Source organism: Manacus vitellinus, unplaced genomic scaffold (assembly GCF_001715985.3).
Source record: "Manacus vitellinus isolate BGI_N305 unplaced genomic scaffold, ASM171598v3 scaffold_3_pilon, whole genome shotgun sequence".
Lineage (NCBI taxonomy): Eukaryota > Metazoa > Chordata > Aves > Passeriformes > Pipridae > Manacus > Manacus vitellinus.
In genome coordinates, this window is record NW_021940535.1 from 5,670,254 (window position 1) to 5,694,571 (window position 24,318).

The window sequence follows — 24,318 nt, forward strand, 5'->3', positions numbered from 1 at the left end:
GGCAAGCAGCAGAAACCCATCTTTGTGAAAAATGATCAATGAAATATTTGACCCTCACCCAATGGAAATCAAGAATAAACAGAAAAAACAGTCCTTTCTCTCATTTCCATTTTGAACTTTGCACAACTTGAAAAGAGGTAACAATTGCAAACTCCTAGATGCTTTAAAAATGTAAATCATACAAAGTTAATTCAAAACTAATCTGAAGTAGAAAATAAAATGGTAAACATAATAGCTGTAAAATAAAATGAGTGAAGTGGAGCAAAGCAGTCTGCATATAATCCCCATCTTAAATGCAATGAATATATCAGAGATTTTTATAATTGTAGATTAAATGTTGGTCTTATTAAAGGGAGTGGGGACTTTCTTATAGACTTCAGTGAGGCTATAATTTCATCTCCTATCGTTATTGGTGCTGTAGAATCATGCCTAACTATCATGATTTCTCGAAGATTAATCTTCGTTCGCCTAGCCATGATGATCATGATTCCTGTATTTTGAAGCCCCAACAGAATATGAGCACTGTTTGAGCTCTTGCTTAACTGAGACCATAAAAAATCACCAAATTATTTTCTGCAGCCAAGCCAAAAAGTAATCATAGCAGTATAACACATTTTATCTAGCTTTAAAGACTTCAAATGATAGAAAATTTACCATATCCTTTGGCCACGGGTTCCAGTGGCACTTAAGCCAGTACTTAAGTACCTTTCCTTTAAATAATTTACACCTAATTTACAGTTTGAATTCTGCAGACTTCAACATTTAACTCCCTGTCTATGCTTGATAGATGAAAGAAGTGTCAGGTGTCACTCCCCTTCACACTTTGTTAGAGATGCTGATTAAAATATCTTTTCATCTTGTCTGCAAGAAGCTAAATAAATTGAACTATTTTAGTATACCATCAGATGTCTATAGTTTTTGAGCCATAAAACAATTTTTTAACTCTTTTCTGAAAACTCCCCCTTTGAGTCACATTCTGAAAACATTTACCCTTGGTAATGGTTGTTATGCCAAAATTATGTAGAAATACCATCTTTATTTCTTTCCTTCATTTTCTGGGAAACCTGCTGCCTCATCATTCTTTGGGCAGTGCTGTAAATTGTCTAGACACCTGATTAATTTGAAGACTGGTTTAACCAACATTTCACTGGTAGGGAATGGGTAAGTTCCATTCATGATTTGGAAGGAAGCAGTCAGACAGCATTTACAAATTCCACAGCAGCTGCCATGAATAAAACATGTTTTAAATATCCAGGACCTTAACCACAGGTAAAACATGTAAACCATAGTTAATATCAATGCAATAGTAACCTTCTGCTTTTTTTCTCGTAACGAGGTAATTCAATTATATTAAAAGCATAATTAATGAATTTCCAAGCAGGTTTTTCTTTAAAGAAAAAAAAAAATCATTTGTTCTATTAATAGTAAAGCTCTTCCTGCTGAAATGAATTATTTAAAATCCCTGGAGATACATCTTTCCACTATGTATTGCCATCCTGTAGCAGCAATGTATTACTCAAAATACTCATGTAAGGGAAAGACAAGCTCAGACCACTTTCTAGAGCAGAACCATGCATTAGATCTGCATGTTTAATGCATTAGCACTCAGTTTCCCCACAACTGCTAAGCTCTTTTCTCAATCAGAAGTCACAAGAAAGTGGGTTTTACTCAGGTTTGAAAACATAGGGTTTTTTCACAAATAGGTGACAAAGCATAAAAAGCTATCAATGTGAGAACCTTTGAAAATAGAATAAACCTTAAAATGATATAGCATATAATTCCCATACCCCTAAGCAACATCTGTTTTCTAATATATAAAGAATTACAGGTTTTAAACCTTCACTGAGTTTACTCAACTTCTTTATTTTACAGTGCAACTTACAGTCTTTCAGGGAAACAGAGCAGCTATGGGTAGACAGAAAGCTCATAAATAAATATTTCCCTTTTATGCATGTTAGAGTTGGTTAGTGGCATCTGCCAAGACAAGTCAGCACATCCCCATTGAATCTCAGCCAGCTAAAAGTCAGACAAAGTATTTTCATAAAGAGAAGTCCTTTCACTCACCAATAAATGAGGGGGTGGAATATCCTCACCCTGAAGATCAGGACATGGAGTTACATCTTTCTCTTACTGGCAAGTATACAGTGGGAAAAACATGATCCATAGAGCCCCATCTGGGGATAACATCTTTCCCTGTGGCTCCGTGGTTGTAAAACCTGGCCTACTGCCTTTCCTGTAGTTGTTGCAGAGGGGTAGGGGCAAGTATATATCTTTACAGAAGTTTTACCCTCTCTGCATCAGTTGAGATAGTTTCAAACTTGGAGGCCTTTTGAGAAAATATTCATCTTTACTTTCTACTCTGTAAAACCACTCCATAGGAGAGGAACTCTTCGACATCCTTCTCATATCTTTTTAGCAAAACGTGTTGCTAGATTCAGAGGCATGTTTTAGCTTTTTTGTCCCAAATTTTGTCCATGTCTAGGCCTCATATCATGATAAGACCCAGAAGTGAAATGTCTTTCTCATCCTACACCCCACTTTCCTTGGAAATAAAGCTAAGGCCATTCAGGTCACAAGGGACTATGGTGCAGCCTGATAGTTCCTGAGTCTGCTTTTCAGAGCAGAGCAAGGGTCTGCAGAGCATATCAGCAGATTTATCCACCTCACAAATGTGTTACTTACATTGGCTTACATTGAAACTATTTCCTTCTTCTATAGTGTCTTTCCAGTGATGAATGCATGTGTCTTCCTTGGCCTGTGGGATTGCTGTTTGATATAATTTTTATTGGAATTAAAGAAACAAAGAGAGAACAAAAGAACCATTAGATATTTCCAGAGTCCAAGATGAAGCTAAAAAAGTCAAAACCTAACATGAAATAGGTGTTTTCCATTATATGGCACCACACATTGGACAAATTAATGTCCTGTGAAAGTCATCTTTAGGTACCTGAGATAGATCTCTTTAATTTTAATAACTTGGCATTATATGACTTGCTATTGCTTCTGTTAACATTTATTGTAATTCATCTATTAAAGAGAGCAATAAAAAGTCAACAGATATGTGAAAGAAGTATCAAAGAATTGTTTCAGTTGAAGGCGGCCAGACTAAATAGTGTCCTTTTCCTTATCAGTGCTTCTGTTACATTTTGAATTATGTATCTACATTTTCATTTATATTTTATACCAATTTTTGTATTTTTTAGAGAAAGCTAAATTATCCCTGTCATTATTTAGCAGAGCAACAGCAGCTTTCAGGTATATATACAAGCTTACTGTACATAAAGAATTGAAGTTTTGAAACAGGATAAAAAACACTTTTTTTTTTCTGTATCTTATGTTGATCACAGTTTAATTCCCCCCCCTCCCCCCCCCAAAAAAAGGAGACTTTATCATAAAATGGTGAAGTTGACCTTTATTTAAAGAAGAAAAACCTGCAACAGGCTAAATCAATGCATTAAACCAACAAAACAGATTTGGAGTGATTCCTAAAACAGTATTGACTATACCTCTACAGATATTTCATCTGAAGAGCTCAAAGCACAATGCAAACCTTTAGTTCTGCCTTACATTATGCTGGTGAGGTATGTGCCTCCTTCTGTGTTCCACATGAGCAGTGAGGTTGCAGGTCTGTGAGAGTCTAAGGCAGTAAAAAATTCTGGGTTTATGTTCCTGCCTATTTCTCTGGATCCACTGTTCACTATGGTGTGTCCCTGCTCCAGCTCTGATTTGATCCACAGTAACCTGGGTCAAGGACCTAACCTGGCAGAAAAAGATCAGCAGAGCACTAGTGCCACACTAAGGAAGGAGCTGAATTGCAGTAAGAGTAGCCACGATCAACCTAAGGAATTACACAATTGCCAGTCGAATCTGATCCTTTTCTTTTGTGCTGAAAAAATAAACAAATAAATATAATCACATTAATAAAAATATTGAAATGTTGTTTGTAAGGTTTTTTCCTAACCTTTTAGCAGGGGAATAATCATCTCCATTTCACCAATAAAAAGCTGTAATATCTCCTGTTTGATTTTCATAATCAGCTTCGTGCTTTCTCCTACTTTGTTATCCTCTTTGGGTACTTGGGAGGAACTCCATCTAATCATCTGCCTTGTTATTATTTTCTTGGGGTCTCATGCTTAGTCTATGCATACATAGACTATGTTTTTGCATAAATTTAACTCAAATATAACTCAATGCATTACTATAGAAATTAGCACAAAAAGCCCTTGTGGAGGACTCGAGAAGCTTTTTCAAACAAGTGATAAATCATCATAATAATGCAGAAGAGAAATACTAACATTGATCATGATGATAACACATCCTCTTCTTTATCCTGCTATTACTGAAGTCAATAGTAAAGCTGTATTTACTTCAGATGGTGTGAGATTAAACCTTACAGTATATTATTCCATTTGATTTTGACAATATTTTTTTATAAAATGTCTTCAGCATAAAGAAAACCCTTAACTTTATAGCAGTGCACACACACAGACTTGGATTGAAAACAATACAGATGTAGGTATATCCACAGGATGAATATAATATATGCATATGTGTATATATTTTTTTTCCAAGACTCCTAAGGTGATGTAGGCCTTATGTTTGCCCTTAGATTGATACGTCTGTTAATCTCAGAACTCCCATCAAGATTAGTTTTATTATCTAAGTGAACAGTAATTTAAAAGAAATAGCATTTTATTGAACTTCTGCTTAAATCCAAGCAACTTCAGATAAAGACAGTCTGCCTTGGTGTGACGTGACTGGAGAACTGAAAATGCAAGTTCCTCAGAAACTACCACCCACTTTCATCTGTGTAACACTCAAAGCCACACTGTATGTTTATACTAAGCTCAAAAGAAATTAATTAGTTTTTAAAGAAAAGTAGCTGTAATGAAAAATCTTAAATATAATTTTTAAACTGTAATTTAATACAAATTCATGACATCAACGTCTGCGTATGCAGAGGTTCTATTTAATTTTCATTAAATAATGTAATAACTTTTTTCAAATATCATTTGACACTAGTAATTCCTTTTTTATTAAGTGTCTTATATTAAAATGATAGGCTAGTATTTCATGCTAAGACTGCAGGCTGGTCTGTTACAGCTGCTTACACTGGAGCACCCACTGGATGGCAGTCACATACAGCTTTGGAAACAATTCAGCATAGTATTTTAACTCACAGACCTGTAAAGAAACCCTAGGTTCAGTGCCTCCGGGGAAAACAATTTCTTTTATTAGATAATACTAGTTTAGTACAAAGACAAGCAATAAAAGTGAGAGGACAGAAATTTCACTATTTCCTGACTGTTGTCTTGTAGTGCACCATTTCATTCCAGGTGCCAGGATTAGAGAAGGGTGTAGCTCAAAGCTGGCTGTGGAAAGCAATACAGGTATCCTCCTGGGACAAGAGGGGAAAGAAATGCCAGAGCTGACAGTGGAGCAGAACCTGGCTCTATCACTGATCACAAATGCTTGCCCCAGAAAATCAGTATAAACATTTCTTAAATAGAGATTTATTTTAACCAGGAATCAAAACAACCTAAAACTTCAGTCATTAAACCCTGAAAATAGTCCACAGCTGAACCCATTTTGAAATCTTTCCTTGACTTCAATGAGATCTGGAAAATATCTGTGAGTGGATAGATTCAATTATTCACTCACTTACTACAAGAGATCAGTTTAAACTAGTAAACCTTTGCAGTAAACTGACTGTACCTGCTAGAGCCAACAATGTAACACAGCATTAGTCTCCTTGTTGCAGTCCCTGATTCCCACGTGTGGCAGGATCTTTTGCCTCTGCCCCATGATGGAATGCTTTGCTATGGTGAAGTCCCAAGGGGAAATGAGGTCACTGGAAGAACTTTTTTTTTATTTCAATCTGGCCAATATTACTGCTGACTAACCTGTTCCAAGATGAGGAAAATTAGGGCCTTTCCACATCCTGAATGCTAACTGAAGACAAAGCGAATTTCATTACACCACAGCTGGCAGGCTTTGATATTTTATAATTGTCCATGTGAATGCTCACACAGGTTCATCATTTAAATTGACTTTTCATTTTGATGTATGTCCTGCAGACACAATTAGCGTACTCAGGTAGATGCAGTCTGTACAGTAGGCAGGGATGATTTTTTATTACTTGTTCCTAATAGTTACTCTAATGGAGTAACACTTGGACCATAGCTACAGATTTTGGATACCCACAATACATTGGTAAGTTAAATCATAGATTGATAATTATTATTATAATTTATTCTTATTTTATCAGACTTATGATCGTCTGATCAACACCACTGCTCAGATTCCAACTCACAATAAAAAAAAATATTTAAATATTTTGTGATCTTCAGAGACTATTTTTCCTTTCTATCTACTATGTATATACACCTCTCTTGTAATTTTATGGGGCATTACAAGAAACAGAGGAGCCCTCTTCTCCAATTATTATAGGGTTTTGAGATTATTGCCTCTGCAGACTCATGACCCCGAGAGGCTTTCCAAGTACCTGATCTCACAGTATTCCAGGATAGCATGGAATTCAGCCCTTCCTTCATTTCTCTGCTGCCACTCATTTACGTTTAACCACCGAATTGAGCATTTGCAGTACCACTAAAGAAAAATAATCCACAATAATAACTTTTTTAAATTAGAAATATGGCAAAAAAATATGTGAAAATATTGTATGTCCTTTACTGTTGCCATTTCTCCAGAACTACTTCTTACAGTCTATTGTACCCTGCAAAGTCTTAAATCGCATTTATGACTTTCTATTGTGTTTTGTGACAAGGTAAGGCCAGAATAAAATAAACTATTGTTGTTATGTCCTATTTAAACCTGTGTAATAAATGCATAAACCTGAGAAAATAAATAACAACAGCAAAGATAAAAATTCACCTCAATTACCTTTATGAAATATGAACATCAAAACTCTATTAATCTATATTAAACTATCTTAATAGCACTATTACTAAGCATAGGCAATTCATTTTATTACTCTCTTTCTTCACATTTTCCTGTTTAATAGCTAAAAACTAGGGGGAAATAGTGCTAATGTAATGTGATTGTTGTGTCATATCGGGGACAATATGCATTTCTTATAGATTAAACTAAGATGATTACTCCTGAATTTATTTTTTATGTTTCAGTAGGTGTCATAACCATCAAATAGCACAATATTTTCAACAAGAAAATAACAAACATGAAGTGCAAATAAGCATGTCTTATTAATTTATGATTTTTCTGAAAGAAAAGGAGAATGCCTAGCACCTGAATTAATCTTGAATTCCCAGCTATGTAAATCTGGAATTAGCAGTAACATAGGTCCCAAATGGAAATCTGTTTCTACGGAAATAGTAATTTGCTTTATTGTTGATGCTGTTGTTATTTTTAGCAATTATATTGAAGCACGCAAGCAAAACTGATGGGATTCTACATCAATCAGAATAAAAAAAAAATCCAATACAGGTATTCTCTAGGCCTTGGGAACTGTGGAGATGGTAGATATGGAAGAAAGGGTATTTACTGTTGGTTTTACTTTATCAAAATGAAAGCAGAGTGTATCAGACAGAGGTGTAAGTGACAGCATAAACTCCATAAGGTAGACCTGATTCAGTAGCACTGTAATAAGCAGATCAGTTCAAAATACTCATAACTTCTTTTCTCTTTCTCCAGCTTGATCACTATCCTCCAACAAGTTACAGCCTGCCAGCCGCATCTGACATTCAGTTCAATTCCCCAAAGGCACTGTTCCTAGGAAAAGTTATAGGTAAGATTTCGTTTTATACCTGGGACAATGATGTGTGTCCAGTAGGACAATTGCTGGACATGTCATTCTTAACCAGAAAGTGGTTATAATGGAGTCATACCTAAAGCAGGGGTTGTGTTCACCTGATAACATAGGCTGATGAGCACACAAATTCGTGATTGTCTGCCATGCATTGAAAAAAAAATATGGGCAAAGAGACACTTGCAACACCATATTTGTGAAGTTTCATTACCCTCTCAACGTTAGGTGGAGGCAATACAAGGAAATTATTGAGACCGTTGCTTCTACAAGGAGATATTGAAGTTATTTGGAATATTATTGTTCCCTGTGAAGTTATAATGTGCCTTGTATAATGCCTTTATCCATGCAGACAGCTTTCTTATCCCGGTGCACCCTCCTGTGGCATAACTGTTGCTCAGCACTCTAGCAAAACTGCCACTCTCTCACAGTAAGGCCCACCAGGGAGGTCCTTTGGAAGTCTCTGACACCTACAGCAACACTCATCTGGATATTTTCTATCCCTTTCATGAACCTCATGGTTATTTCCCAGTGTAGCAGCTTCCTGGCCAGCTCCCCAGATGAACTCAAGAGGCAACACAGATGCATCTTAAACTGACTTGGACTCATTTTTAGGCCATGCTACATGCCATTGCTTAATTTTTCTGCTACTGACATCTTACATGAATTTCAAGGGTTACTCACGTCAAGAATCAATTATTCCCAACATTTACAATTTGTGAGGAGGGCTTATTCCCCCTTTTCTGAGATAAAGGATTGTTAATGTTATTTCTTCTAAGCACTTTGTACAGAGTGGTTGCTTAAACTTCAGTGAGGGTTTAATCCAGAAAACTATAAATTTTTCTTTGTTTAGTGGTGTAAAATATTAATTTGTGAATCCCATGCACTGATTTTTGAAGTGGAAAATTATTTGACCACATAACTAATGTGCCTTTTTGAAGATATAGTTTTCCATTTGTTTTGGGTTTAAAATTTAACATGTTGAACTTCTGTGAAAGAGGAAATGAAAATCCTCCAAAATGTTTGGTCAGCAAGAGAGTCATGAACCATTTTCTGGTACTCTCCAAGTCAGTTCTGTTGATATTACAAAAGATGAGGCAGTCTAGCTTTGGTCAATATCTGGAAACAGGGTGCATTCTCACCTCATCATACTTAATTAGAGCAGTTGGACTGGAGCTGACTGTCTGACTCAGCCAGGCTCATGGCGTCTTCATACATTAATTCAAAGTGAGGAGACAGAAGTCTTCAGCCAGAGCCTTCAGAAGCTGAAATAACTCTGCAGGAAAGGAATGGGATTCCTGGCATTGAATACTTCATTTTTCTAATAGCATGGGATTATATTAGCACTTTGCAAATATGATTCTTTTGCTTTTTCCTCCCTGCTTATGTTACTGCCTTTGCAAATAAGACAAAAGAACAATAAGCAAAAGAACATATCATTACCAAAGTAAGAAAGAAACACACAAAAAATCCTTTTATTCTTTCTACCAAAGAAAAATCAAACTTCTCTGCAGAGAGATGGATTTCCTAATGTAAAAGTGTTGTGCAACTGACCATGTCTACTGTGCAACTCTCAGAGTGATGCTGAACGAGGCAAGAGCACAGCTAACACGGTTACCCAAGTGCAGCAGTTTGAAGGGCAAAGTAGACATAGAATTCTGTATCTTTAAAGCTTCTAAATGTCCCATCATACTGACTAGGCATGTTTTAGTGGCCCAGAGGGATTAAAACCAACAGAAGATCTGGATACATAGAACAAATTACAATTTGTACCCACCTGCAATTACATTCTCTAAATGGGCAATATGGGAGTAGCCTCCCATTTCACTGCTAGTCTGGCATCAGTTGCATTCACTTCCTGTTGTTCTCATACTATGCAATTCTCATTTGTCATCAAAAATGAATGCAAGGCCCTATTTTTTAAGACAGATGGGTTTTTGAAAAGCACTCTGGAAGAATCTTACTAAGAAACTGATCTTCCATCTGTCTTATTTCCATTTTTATTAGTGTTATTTGCATAGGAGCAGCTTCTTCTGCCACAGATGTTCTTGCTGTGATAGATAGTTTATTTGCTGCCCATCAGAAATGATCTCTTGAACAACACCTACCCCAATGCAACATCAGTTTCTGCTCTAGGTGTTACAACAATATAGTTGATTAATAAAATGTTGCCTCATAACTGTTCATAATATTTTCTGTAAAGCAGGAGGGTCAAATCAGAAACAACAACAAAAAAAAGTAATTGAATTGCAGTTGTAAACAGGGAGAATTTCTTCTTCTTTAGGTTGAGGTGTTTTCTGCTTTCTTGAAATAATTTCCAAAAAATGCTGGCTTGGAGAACACTGATATAAAATAATTTTAACCTTCTGGGAAACCAGAGATAAAGGCATTTAGTATATAATTCTTATTCAGGTAATGTATTATGATTTGAGGAGTGAAATAAAGCTGAAAGAGACAACAAAGGAAAAATACTGTTTTATGTGCATGTGTAGTAACAAAAATAATAGCACTAGAGAAATGCAGGATTTTATAAAAATGAATGAAAGGTAATGGCAATGTTTCAAGGAAATTCTTTAATCTGTTATTTAGATACACCTAGGCTTTAATGGCTGATACAGACAAGGTAAGAGGGGAAAGCTGGCTATCTGGATGACCAGCTGTAAAAAGAAAAAAAACCAAAAATTAGACAACGTGACAGGAATCTACATTTTCATTTAGGCTAGAACTTGCAGCTCATTACTACGGTAGAGGAGAGAAGAGGCTTGACTTTTCCATTAAGTATAGTGGGTCTGGATGCAATACTCAGGTTTGTCTTCACATCCTTTTTGGAGACTTACACATGTACTGTCATAGTCTGTACTTTATTACTAAAAGTGGAGTATTTCTTTGGTTGTAACATGCATTCATAAAGAATTAACTACGCATAATTAAACACTACTTTTGTAAAAGTATCATTCTGGTGAACAGAAATAATTTGAGAGTTTCTTAATAGGATATATGATTGACCACAGAAACACCAAGATCAGCCATGAGTTGCTCTTGAGAAAGTGTCAGGGAGGTAAAGGAAATGTGCTTCTGTTTTTCATCTCCATCAACCACTCCAAATTAAATTATATCTTTTCGGAAATACCTAAATATCCACTTGGAAACAATTGACATAAAACAAGTCATCTATAACACAGGTTATTAATTTCAGAACTGACAGCTGTACCTGCAGCTAATCTCTGTAGGCTCTGTTTATGTGTCTGCCTCAAGCTAGTGGTCTTCAGGTACTTCCAGTTAGAGTAGCCAAAAGGGACCTTTCAGGTCTCCCTTCCTTCTTACAAAGCAGCTGCCATCACTCTACAGCTAAAGAGAGATCCTAGAAATCAACCCCAGGGGCCTGGATTCTTTTCTTAAAAGGCAGTTTCCTTGATAAATAGTGGTAGAAAGTCCATTTCTGGATGTGGGGCTTTTTCCTGGTGTTAATGTAAGGATGTTTTATTGTTCCCTGACTGGAGTTTCTTTGTTTCTTTACCGGGATATGTGGTGAAGATATAATTGGTCAGGAGACATTTCCCTGGATTCATTGTGACATTCACCACCTTGCACTGATGGAGGGTAACACCATCTTACATATAGCCAAGTAATTAGTTTCAAATGTGCAAAGGAGAGAACATAGAAATACTGCACAAAAAGTAGGAGATAAATGACATTGCTCACATGGTAAAGTATAGAAATGAGAACTCCTTTTTTTTTTTAATGGAATCTCTCCACAAATAGCAACTGAATAGTAGGAGGCAAAAGTTCAAAATCCTTTGAATTTCCAGCAGGGACAATGGCAATTATTCCAAGAGGTAATAATTCTTTACTCTTAGATAAGACACTTTCTTTTCTGTAGAACAAGCCTGGCAGTTTGATGCTTCAACACTTGGAACTGAATAACAGCAATGACCTACAAATTCAGCTATTCATCTCAGTAATTCATCCTACCAAAGCCATCACACACTTTCAAAACCAGCTTCAGAGTCCATGTTTACACACAACTCCAGAGTTTTATCACTTAGAGGGTTTGTTTCATGCTGATGAATGAACATTTCATCTCTTTGAGAACATTAACCATCGTTGAAAAGGGGGCTTTCATAGCCTTTATAAAAAAATTCTGTAAAGGACATAGTCATAATTGATGCTCAGTTTGAGTATGCTGCTAGACATTGACATTATCTGATGGGAAATAAATGCTAATCAAATAAAACATTGAACCAAAATACCAGTTTAGAATTAGATCTCTGATGCTGTAAGGTATTTTGCTCAGCTCTCAAATTTGGATCCCAGAAAACAGTGCAGAGCTGTAAACAGATCATGAATAACCTAAAAGTATTCTTCTCCTGCACATCTTTGACATGCACCTACTACTACTTCATGATCATAATGAGGTTAACACTTCATTATGTAAGTTAGCAGTGTGGCAGTCAGAGCTCCAGAGTTTGAGCTTTGCTGCTCTCCTTCATCTTACAGTGTAGGCAGACAGTCTGAGAGAAGGGTAGCTTAGCCTACTTTCACTGATAATGAGCAGAAAATAGCTAGCATGCAGAAAATTCTTCCACAACTTACTTCAAAGTAAATGCCTGCTGCTTCATTTCTGAGCACCAGTATTAACATTCAGTACTGTAATCTCAGTGAGAATACATATTGTCAAATTAGGAGCCCTCCTCCTACAATAGATAGCATTTGAATATTAAAAACGTGCTTTCCCCTCCATGAGTCACATATGAGTTCTCACACAAAAATATAACATCTGGACAATTTTCCTTCTCCTACTGCTCCTATATAATACTATCAGCCTGGTTGAAACAGCTCTGGGATTTAATATTGTCTGTCTCTCTGGTCTCAGATCTGTCTATCTGTCAGTAGCCCACTCTTTGAAGTGTTTCAGGTAAAGGTGGAAATGTTCCAAAGCTCTTCTAGTTAAAAACCAACCAAATAAAAAGTAATTTTTTTCTTTTGTTTCAGACCTTTGGTTTTTTATCTGTCTGGTTTCTCTTAGAAATCCTACCTGCAAGCCCCATTCAGAAAGCACTATTTCCCATCTACAAGTCTCCCATCCAAGGGACATGATAAACTTTGAATTCCCAGAACTTCTGAGGCAGAAATGAGAGTAGTCCAAGTGAATTTTCTCTTTTGTTTGAGAACTAGAGAAGAGAAACCAAGAACATCCATTGATGCCATTTGCCTCTCAGCATACATGCTGCATCTCCTTTCCATTTTTCAGAATATTGTGGGATTCAGCTGCTGCAGCATTGTCCAGCTGGCAGCTCCAGAGAGGCAGAAGGTAGACCCCAGACAAGCTGGACTGAATTAGATGCTATGGTAATCACAATTGTCATAAGTATAGCCAGCTCTGCTCTTCCAAAAATTAGACGGAGTCATTTCCTCCCACTGACTTTTCACTCTCAACTTTCAGGTGATTCTTCCTCCCTCAGGCCCTATCTCATACTTTTTACTGGCAACTGCCTTTTCATTTCCTGTTGCACTATTCTGTGTGAGAAGACTTCACTGATTACTAGTCTTCAAATCTTCTGTGGGCAGTCAACAACTCCAGAAGGTCAACCACCTTTTTTTCTTATGGTCTTCTAGCATGCATACCAGCCTGTAACAGGATGCAGGAGTCTCCTAAATTCCTAAATTATTAAGTTCTTTCTCTTGTGCTTTAATATCACAAAATTGTTTCATATAAATTGTTCTACAGGATCTTGCAGAGAAAATTATCCCATTCCTTTAGAGTTCCTTCCAAAGTATGCATCTATTGGCTCTGGAAAAAAAAAAAAAGAAAAAAGGAAACAAAGGAAAAAAAAGAGATTGCAAGAACATTTAATTTAGTTAGTGCCATTCTGAACCGATTATTTGCACAAGTCTTATCTGACATTTAAAGCCATGTGATAACACTATTTAAAAGTAATGGAATAAATTGAAAACTTAAACTTCAGTAATTAGAGAGACCTTTTCCTAACTTCTGTATTTTGTTGAGGTGACATCTTAATTATATGATTTTTCCCTACCACAGAAAGACAAGAACTATATCACCTCTACAGTGCAATATCTAATACTAATTTATTTCAAATACAGCTGCTTTAAAGGGTCAAAGAGAGGAACTGAAACATGATCAGGACATCAATAAAACTTGCTGTTGGCCCCATAAAATTATAATGGCGTAGATAGCAAAATCGAAGGGCCCAGAGCACCTTCAAGGCTTGTAAAATATATTAAAAAAAAAAAAAAAGTTGAAAGTAGAGCACCTTATAATTTTCCTCCAAGTATATTTGAAGGAAAAATAAAAAATTAGAAGTCCCCTTAGATAACAGACAGAATTGACAAAAAATTGCCTTTATTAAGCCATGGCACAAGTCTTAAAATTTTACATTATTTTACTTGACTCGGTCAGCTTCTGCCCATGGCTGTAGATATAGAACATTCACAAATAATGTGAATATGCACTAATTTTTAAAACAGAAATAGCTACAGAACTATCATTCTGGCCAGATTGTTTGGGCTGAGGGTGCAGATTGTTTACATACTATTCCTTGTCAGGACAGGTAAAGAAATTATGTCTAATTCAAAACTCATTCATTGTTTGACAATTGAAAAAAAGCTCAGGTTTTATCTGACACTTGTAAAAAACCAACCTGTAACCTGACCAAACTATTGCAATTGAAACTCTCATCTTTGGTCAAATGTCTATAACCTCTCCAAAGAATTGTATACCTGCAAGTCTGTGGTCTGATTCAGAGAAGTTGCAGACAGATAAAAGTGACTTGTGTTCCATGTTTTAGAAGATCACTGGGATCAAGTCAACCCTCTCCCTCCACAACTGTAATACTAGTTTTCATTCCCATCATTAATAATTTGAAGAGGTCTGTGCTCTCTTCTCTTCTGCAATGACCTCTTATGCCAGAAGCACCAGAGGTGTCCTAGAGCCTGGAGAAAGTTTGCTCAGATTTCTAGAGAATCTGGGAAGAGCAAGGGATGTGAGATCTTCTGTAGTATGAACTAGATAGGAATTTCATGGTATGTGCCAGAAATAATAAACCTCTAACAGGAATGTAGGACCATGGATACAATCAAAGTGCTGCCCTAATGCTCCTTTGCACACTGGGGCTCAGAGCTGCCTTAGGTCTGGAAAGGTTTCATTCTCTCAGAGAAGCCTGGGCCTATCCATGAGGTTTCAAGCTGTCCAGATTTTTAGGGTGAAATATATCTCAGCTGAAAGGCTCAACTTAATCTTTGCACAACTAAAAACTGCTTTGATCCACAGACTTAAGTAGACCTTATATAGAATGTAAAGTAAGTCTATAGTGCAGTGTTGCTGTTTGCAGAAGAAAAAGTAACCTGTTCTGCAAAAGTATATTCAAGACATGGTAAAATACACATGTTCCTCAAACATAGGAAAAACATGAAGATAAGATAGTCTTTTTGTAGAACCTTTTATAGAACTATAAATTCATAGACTAAATTATTCATGGTGAATAATTTGCTTAACTCCCACTATCATAAAAAAAAAAAATTCTGCTTAGCCAGACCCTTGACTGTAGGCTTCTTTACAGCACCAAAACCTAACTGCTGACTTATTTCCAAGTGTTTCTGCCCAGCAAATTTTAAAGTTATATATGCACTTTTTAAATAAACCCTTTCTGATAGATACAGTAATATATTCTCCATCTGCATATTTCAGGGAACAGCTAAACACTGTTAGTTGTCATGAACATGAGAAGGAACTCATTAAAAGGATTGATTGTGTCATTTCCAACAGCTTCAGCTACATTCATGCTGTAGATAACAACATGAAGTTGTATCAGTGACCTCTCTTAAAATTTGCCCTAGCAATAGAGCCAATATCACTTGGCATAAACTGGTTGTCCCTGGTTATTTGCATGGTATTACTGTGTGCTTAGAGTGAAGATACAGAGAAGCAGTCACCCCAAACCCAGCACTGCTACTTGCTGTGACTCAGACAGTCACCAGTAATGAGTTACAAACATACACTCTATTTAGATTTTTGCATCACCTGTGTTTTTCATGTGCCATTTTATATACCGTGAAACATATTTCAGCTGAGTTTCAGACTGACACAGTTTCAAGCTGAAGCATGTCAGTCAATCAGCAAAGAGGGGAAGAAAGAATCTTGCCCCTTGTTGAAGGGAGAAGTTTTATATCTAAGGAAATGAAACAAATTGTTTTCATTTAGTAATTCAGATTGTTTTCTGGATCAGATACAGTAGAAGACATTTTGGAGGTAAAGATGGAAAACTATCTGAACCCTGACAAGTTTTCAGTGAGGATATCTACTATAACAGCTAAAATTTTTCACCAAGACACAGGGTCTGAAAAGGCATGTATGGTGAAAGATGGTGCTGATTCTCTGAAGGAAAGTATTTTTGTGGTGTGCTATGTGATGGAGGTTTTAAAATTGTTCTGTCATGTCTTTTTTTCTTTATTTGGTCTTAAAATATGGCACCTTATTTAAATGTTTTTTAAAAATTTTAGAAGTTTCAAGGCTGTTTTATAGTACTAGGGATAGGATAGGATAGGATAGGATAGGATAGGATAGGATAGGATAGGATAGGATAGGATAGGATAGGATAGGATAGGACAGTACTAGGGACAGCATGGTTTTTAAAGAGCTTCCTGAACAGTGACAGTCGATGTCACTAATGGCTCCTCATGCTGCAGCTTGGTTGTTTATTCTGATACTAAATCTGACATATTAGTAGCAGTGTTATGCCATTGACCATGACAGTCACTGATCCTTATATTTAGATGCCATAATAAAACTCTATTTAATCTGCAGTACAGTGACTAGTTCATAAATACCTCATTTAATTACAACAGGAATAAACTCACAACTTTACAACTTTGTCATGAGATTCTTTGCGATACAGTCAATAATGTGACTGATGAAGCTGGGAATGGACTACTATTTCTGTATCAATTAAACCAGGAATTAGAGACTTTCTTTACATTTTTCATAGGTAACATCTAAAGTTTCTCTCTAATTTAAATGTAGGCAAAAATACGCATTTAATTAGATAGTAACCAAATTTGACTTCCTGGCATCACAGGATGAGAGTCAAAGGTTATGAAGGACATGCAAAGGCTACTGAACTCTCTGATAACCCATCCTCTATATATGAAGAGCATATGGAGCATATGGGAAAAACCAGCAGTGTATCAGTGGCTGAAACTGATCTGAGCCCAGAAGTGCGGAAGTGTACTGGTGACTGCAAGAGCTGCAAGGGAAATAGAGGGACATGAACTTCAAATACAGCTTCTTAAACCATTTTGCTTTCTCTTAGGCAAACCCAAACATCACTTTGCACGCAGCAAAGGAACTGACATCATCATTTCACAAGGCACATGACCTTGACGAGTTTCTACGCCAGAATGAGAAGGCAGTATTTTTAAGTGATGTTGTAGCTTTATGTCAGCTGAAGCAAATAGCATTTTAAACTGGCATACTTTCCAGTGCTTTCTTTACCTCGAGAAAGAAGCCTGTGCAGCAGCTCTCTAGTAAGTGCCTGCAAGCTTGCAGGACTCCACAGATTTCTCTCCATTAATGCATAGAGCATATCTTAATTGCTTAAGTCTGTTATCTTGACTTTGCAATAGTGTCCCTCCAGGGATGAAGGAATGCCTGGCCAGCAGCTCAGTTTGCATTGCATCTGGTACCTGGGTATTGCTTGTGGTGTGCCACATCCTTTCTGCTGAGGAATACACTGAAACCAGTGCATTGATACTTATGAATGACCTTTTTTTTATTGGAATTAGAATGATGGGCTGCACCCTGTCCTTATACAGGAAAATAAAAATCAATGGGAAGTGTTAAGAGCTGCACTGCATTTTCACTTTATTCTGAGGGAATCAGAGAGGGAATGGGGAACAGGAAGAGTGGGACATGGTGACCTTGACAGACACCCAGCTTGTGTTCAGACCTAGATATCTTCTCTTTCTTGTTTCCTTAATCATGAATTATCTAGTAAGGTGTTTATCACAGTGTTCAGACACCATCCTCTATTCCCAGTGTGATTCCTTTACCAACAGTGCTGCATACCCAGCTCTCTCTGCACTGGTTTTGTGGCTTTTCAATGGTGTGCATGGCACCTACACACCAAATCCATTTCTATCACTTCCAAGCTGACCATTTCCAATTCTTCCTTAAGATTTACCTATGATGGTTAATTTTTTCAAGAAATTTACCTTTTATGCAGTTGTCAAAATAATGTGTTCAGTCAAATTAAAAGCCAATTAAACATAAGCCAAATCATAGTATAGGGCAGACAAGTACCAATTCTCGTATACACCAGTACCCCTGAATTTGTCACCAGTACCTGGTCTGTCTGCCTTTGAGCTTTTCCACAGCTCCATTTGAGAGCAACAAGCTTAGGAGTCCTCTTATTACTGAAAATTGTACTGCATTGTAATGCTTCAGTTGATTTAGCTTTCTTCAGAGTAAAAGAAATTTGGGGAGTTTTCTTCATATACACACTTGTTTTAGGCTTCTTGCCTAGACCATATCTCCCTTCTCCTCCCAGCCTCATCCTCTGACTGCCCTTATTATCGTCGCTCCTTCCCTCTAGCTCCAGCTCATGCATAAATTTGCATCAGGCATATTTTATCTCAACAATACTCAAGTCAGGTTGCACCCTGTTCCTGCAGTTGGATTCAGAGTGCCGTGTCTCTGTTGCTCTGGACCCAGCTCCTTCTCCCCTCTGCTCTTACACATTTCAGTAGCCCTGAGGCTCCCAGGCACCCAAAGCTGTGGTGTGATCAGTAAAGCATGGCCAAGCGCTGCAGGTCACCTTTCTCCAGGCTCTTAGCATGAGGAAATGCTCTTCTTCTTTTCTTCCAGAACTCAAATGAAAATGGTTAAACATGTCTATGTTTTGAAAAGTAATTAGAAATTATTATCAACTGGTTAAACAAATTTCTTTCTGTGAGAATTAAGCAGCAGGGGTGCTTTCTGAATATCAAGTTCTTAATGTGAATTTGGGTAGATGTCTCGGGGGGGGGGGGAAGGAAGAACCAAAGGAACTGAGGAGTGGCATGGGAGAAGCTGTGAGAAAAACAGATGTAGGGAACAGAGCAGTGGTGACAAATCAACAGCGCTGATAAGCTAGAAAGCTGGTTTATGCCAGAAGCCTGTGCATCAAACAGGAATGTCCCAGTCTTGTGGTGCCAGATTGGAGGAATGTACAGCTTGGGAAATGGCACTTGATCAACTGTCCACGGGACGTACCAGTTTTTCTCGTTTCTTTGAGTTTTTCTTGCCACCTGACCATGAGTCAAACAAATGAGCAAATAAGATATATATATATATACCTCATCCATCTGCTTCTTAATTAGTGTGGATTGACTTCTGTTCCCTAACAAAGTCAGATCTGTCAAAATGCACAGCAACTGTCCAGGCTGAGCATATGACAATTTGGCTTCAGCCTGTGCTGCTTTCACAGATCTCAAACTGAGGGCATCAAGGTTTGGGCTGGCACATTTCCATCTTCTTGGACCTCTAGTCATACTAATTCAGTATAATGGACAAAACTAGCGACACGCTGCTCTCCCTCTCCATATGCAAGGACAAGCTGATGAACAGGATGGTATGATCACTGCTATGTGATCACTGCTAACCTTGCAGCAACCTCTTCAGTTTGAGCAGCTGACAGAAATCCTCAGTTCTAACCACCAACCTCACTGCTATTTAACTGGTTAACAAACACATCAGCCAGCCTTTTAAGGCAAACACATCAACTTGTCACAGATTTTCTGAGACAAAAGGACAGGGTTCTCCGACATTCTAAGCTCCTGCAATATCAATCTAGGCTTCACTCTTATTATCTAGACTGCTACCTGAATCAAACTCTTCATGTTATTAACTAACTGGAGACAGGGAGGAAAGAAATGAAAAAAATACCAATTTAAATATTTTCTAGTATTCAGATGGACTCATCTGCAAAAATCCCTTTTTTTAAAGGATATTGGGGATTTCTTGTTGCCAGTATTCAGCTTCTCTTTCAGAACTTGGTGCAGAGCATGCTTAAATACAGCCCTTTACAACTGTCTATGTAAAGAGTTTCCACAGATGTGTACCTACCTGCTTGGCAGCTGCTGAGAGAGACAAATTATTTTTAAAGGTCACCTATCATGTTCCATTTTTCCAGCTCTTCCTCTGACTCGCATCCACCCAGCAGCCCAGAAGATACTCTGTACAGGTTGCCTGTCATTCAGAAGTCCTGGACAACTCACCACTGTGACTGTGAAATTAAACTCAGCTTTGCACAGGCCATGAACTGGAACACACTGTGGCTACATTAACCGACACACAGCTAAATGTTATGCCCAATAAATTTAGCATACTCAGAATATTTCAGCCTCACTGTACATCTGTTGATGTGTCAGACTACATGCTTTCTGTGCATTTTAATGCTGTCAGATGTTTGAGCATCACAAAGCTTGCTATATTACAGTGGAATTACCAGCAATATTTAAAGTATTTCTTTTTAGCAGTTTCAGAGTGGGGGGAAGTATGGGTAGAAAGAGAAGTGAAGATTTTTAGGGCAAAACAATCGTTAAAGATTTGTTTTTTCCTCAGCTTAAATCAAACTGTTTTGATCAGTAACAGTGCACTGAAGAAGGGAGGAAGCCTATAGTATTTTAGGGGATTTAGTACTTCAGTTAATTTCAACATGGAGATCATAATGAACAACACTAAGATTTCCCAGCACAGAAATTCTCAGATATGCATATGTTCTTGGAGTTCCTGAGGCTTCTCAAATAATGCAGTTTTTCCAGATTTCTGTGAAGAGCTCTTCTGGTGTGAGGCAGGTGTCTTGACAACAACCATCTTCTAGCCCCGCCACAGTCTACCAATCCATGTGACCCAGAGGCCTTAACCAACCCTGTGATGCTTAAAGTCTTGAAGAAAACCATTTGTTTTAAGTGCTTGATCACTGTGATTTGAAAATATCTGAAAGCAGCAGTGTTCTCTTCAGACAAAAAAGAAAAAACAAACAAACAAACAAAGAAACACAAAAATAAAATAAAAAAGAAATAGAGAGTTGATAGGGAACTGGTAGACATAGAAAAGAATAAAAGACATAACTGATGATAATAGTTTGAATAAAACAGGAAAGAAGGAAACAACTGAAATGAGAATAAAGAGGATGTGGAAAAACAGTAGTGAAAAAGGAGGGTGGGGAGAAAACACTGAATGGGAAACCATAATAGATAGGTGGTGACCTCTATCACATAACTAGCATCAAATACTTAAACAGAAAGCTCCTGAGAACCTGGGAGGCCCAATATTTAGTAAAACACCATAAGGTTTACTCCAGATAAATCATCAAATTATACTTAAAATCTGTATTTTTTAAGCTGACTTAGCAAAAACTTCTGCATATTTTGTGGAGAGCTTTTTGCTGTGATTCCTCTTGTCTTGGAGTTTTTCCATTTAATATTAATTCTCTGGTGTCCTTCTCTTAGTCATACTGCAACTGATTTAACACCTTAGGACAGCAAGGATTTGGCTTCTCTGCTCTTATAATTTAACGTGTATTTTGTGACTAAAACCTACTTAACATATTAATCTTGAAGAATCTCAATATTAATCATTAATCTTAGTTCTTAAAGAGGTTGGGGTTTATGTGGTTATTTTTATAGTTTTTTAATATAAATATATAAACTATAATATGTAAGCTAGAAATCATTTCAAATACAATTATACCAAGCAGATTCTAGAAGGAAACTGATTTCCTCCTAGAATGCGTGCATGCATTCAGTTTATTAACACTGCATCTTCTTTATCAATTCAAATACGATTTCTCATTTTCCAGTGAAATCTTATCTGAATATTCTTCCATTCCAGAGATTTTACAGTTCATGCATTTCTTTATGTATTAATTAAATATCTAATTTTCTATTTGGGTCTGTGATTTGGATCCAATGTTTTGCCAGCTTATTCAAAATTACCCTTTTGACAGGAAAGAATAAATTCATTCCTTGGAGAAGGGAACAATGTCTTTAATTATCTAATTTTCTTCTCTTTGGTATCTCATCATAATCCTTTATTCCTTTTTACCCTCAGTGCATTGTTTTAGAAATTGAAAAGGCATTAATAAAATCACACAATGGTTTAGACTGGAAAGAACCCCAAAGACCACCTAGTTCCAACCCCCCTCCCATGGGCAAGTGAACCTTCCACTTAGACCAGGCTGCTCAAAGCCCCATCCAGCCTGGCCTTGAACACTTCCAGGGATAGGGCACCCAGAACTTCTCTGGACAACTGGTTCCAGTGCCTCACCACCCTCACAGTCAAGAACTTCTTCCTGATATCCAATCTAAATCTCCCCTCTTTCAGTTTGAAGCCATTCCCCCTTGTCCTGTCTCTAATTTCCTTGTAAAAAGTCCCTCTCCAGCTCTCTCATAGGCCCCCTTCAGGTACCAGAAGGTGCTCTAAAGTCTCCCCAGAGCCTTCTCTTTTCCAGGCTGTACAACCCCAACTCTCTCAGTCTGTCTTCAAAGTAGAGGTGCTCCAGCCCTCTGAGCATCTTCATGGTCCTCCTTGGACTCAATCTAAGAGGTCCATATACTTTTTGAGGGCCCCAATCCAAGGAAAAAAATTGGCAAGAAATAAATCTCTTCATGACATGGAGCTGCAGCATTTCTATTCTTGTCAACAGACTTCAGGCACTCCAAATGAAGTAGATTGTGCTAATATTGTCTTCATATTTTCTTCATATTGTAGTGTGCCAACCAGAGGTGTTTCTGTTCTGTGAATTTTATCTGAACAGTCAGGAAGTGTTTGGAAGAATATTTGTGTTTCCTGGGTTGTGATTTCATTACCTCCCCAATTGCTTCTGCTTTTGGACAATAGCTTAATTTTTTCCTCATCAGCAATGTGACTTTTAATTTTTGTGTGTGAAATATCAGTAATAAAAGCTTCTTGCATTTGCAGAAAACCCTGTGTTACTGTAGGACTGGCCTGGTTTTGAGTCCTGGCAGATGTTGCTCTTCCTGACACTTTGAGACATTGTATCAGTGCTATTTTGAGTGATTCACAGTCTGATCAGCATTTGACATAAAAATAGAGACTTTTTCACAGTTTTGTGTCCCCTACACATTCATCTACTCCTTTTACTTTTCTGCTTTCCTGCTGTACAACTGGGACATGGCCCATGCAACAGTCTAATCCAAACCTCCCTGGTTACAACTTTGTTTTGCACATGCAAAGCCTTCTAATCAGGTTGTTTAGGGGGCTTCCAAAGGCTTCTTGAAATATCCACATGATCAGCTAGTCTCTGTCCTGATAAACTTGTTACAGAGGCAACATATGTTCAATAGGATGGAGACAGACAGTGCTGGAGACTCTCCTGGCAGGATTTGAAGGCAGTTGTGCAGTGCATTTGTGGTGTCAAACAGAATGATGTAGTAGAAAATAAACCAGTCTGCTAGTCTGGGATTTGAGATCCAGAGTTTTAGAAACAATTCAAAATAGCACAATGCCATTTGTTGTTGCACAAACCTGCAGTAGTAACAAGACAATAGCAGCAGTCTTCTGACTGACCAAGGAAACACGCAGCCCATTTGGTACGAGCTGTGGAGGCACCACAGGAGCTTTGTAAGCATTCTTCCATTCCAAGTATGTTCTACATTGTCAGTGTTGGAGATAAATGTTTCCTAAACAGGATATCAAATAGTTATTTTTAATGAGTTCTTCAATACGATAAAACTCAAGATTTTTTTAAACTTTTAATCAGGAGGAACATTTCATTTCTGCATTTTTCAATATACTGCATAGAGATCCCTGGAGTTCAGTCTTTCTGACTCAAGACAGGAAATTATGCAGCAAACCCCTGTCTTACTGCCAAATGTGTTTCTTTTTATGAACTCTGCATATATATTATAGATACGCTTTTCTTACCTCTTTTATCTTCTATTTATAGAGACAACCTACAGTTTTAAAGACTAAAATCCTTTTTAAGCAGAGAAACAAAGCTCTTGTGTGAGTTGCTTGAGCAATGTTGACCTTTGCAAACAGTCTCCACTCCTTGGACAGATAATTAAGTATGTCTTTCCATCAGGAGGGGCAAACTTCTCAAGACTCAGCATTCTGCTAAGGTGCTTGAAACACCAGGAAGCAAGAGGTTTAGCTCTGATGCACTGCTACAGAACAAAGGCAAAGAATAGCAGAAGAAATTGAGTGTACTGATTTACTTTAGCTCATGAAAATTATTGTCAGGTAAATAAAACTAGGAAGCATGTGTATATAATGACTATCACATTAATCTGTTCCCTATAACAGATAATGGCTGCTGCTTTCCTTTTATCTCTTGAAAAATCTGTTCTCTGACATACTAGTACCCCGTAGAAGGGAAACGTAGTGTTGTAGAGACAAAACTGCACTGATTGATTGTCCTGAATTCACTGATTTGCAGAACAGCAAACTGAACAGGTGCTGCAGTGAAAGAACAATTGGCTTCCTAGCAGGCGATGACAAGCTGACTTTTCTT

General features: G+C 37.4%; 1 protein-coding gene across 1 annotated transcript in view; it reads left to right on the forward strand.

Moving 5' to 3' along the window:
- Positions 1 to 24,318, forward strand: part of CNTNAP2 (contactin associated protein like 2) — a 1,004,683-nt gene that overhangs the window by 941,051 nt on the left and 39,314 nt on the right. Inside the window, exon 21 of the mRNA XM_018075661.2 lies at positions 7,672 to 7,765. Within this exon, the coding sequence (XP_017931150.2) occupies positions 7,672 to 7,765 (94 nt within the window). The remainder of the gene's footprint in view (positions 1 to 7,671; positions 7,766 to 24,318) is intronic.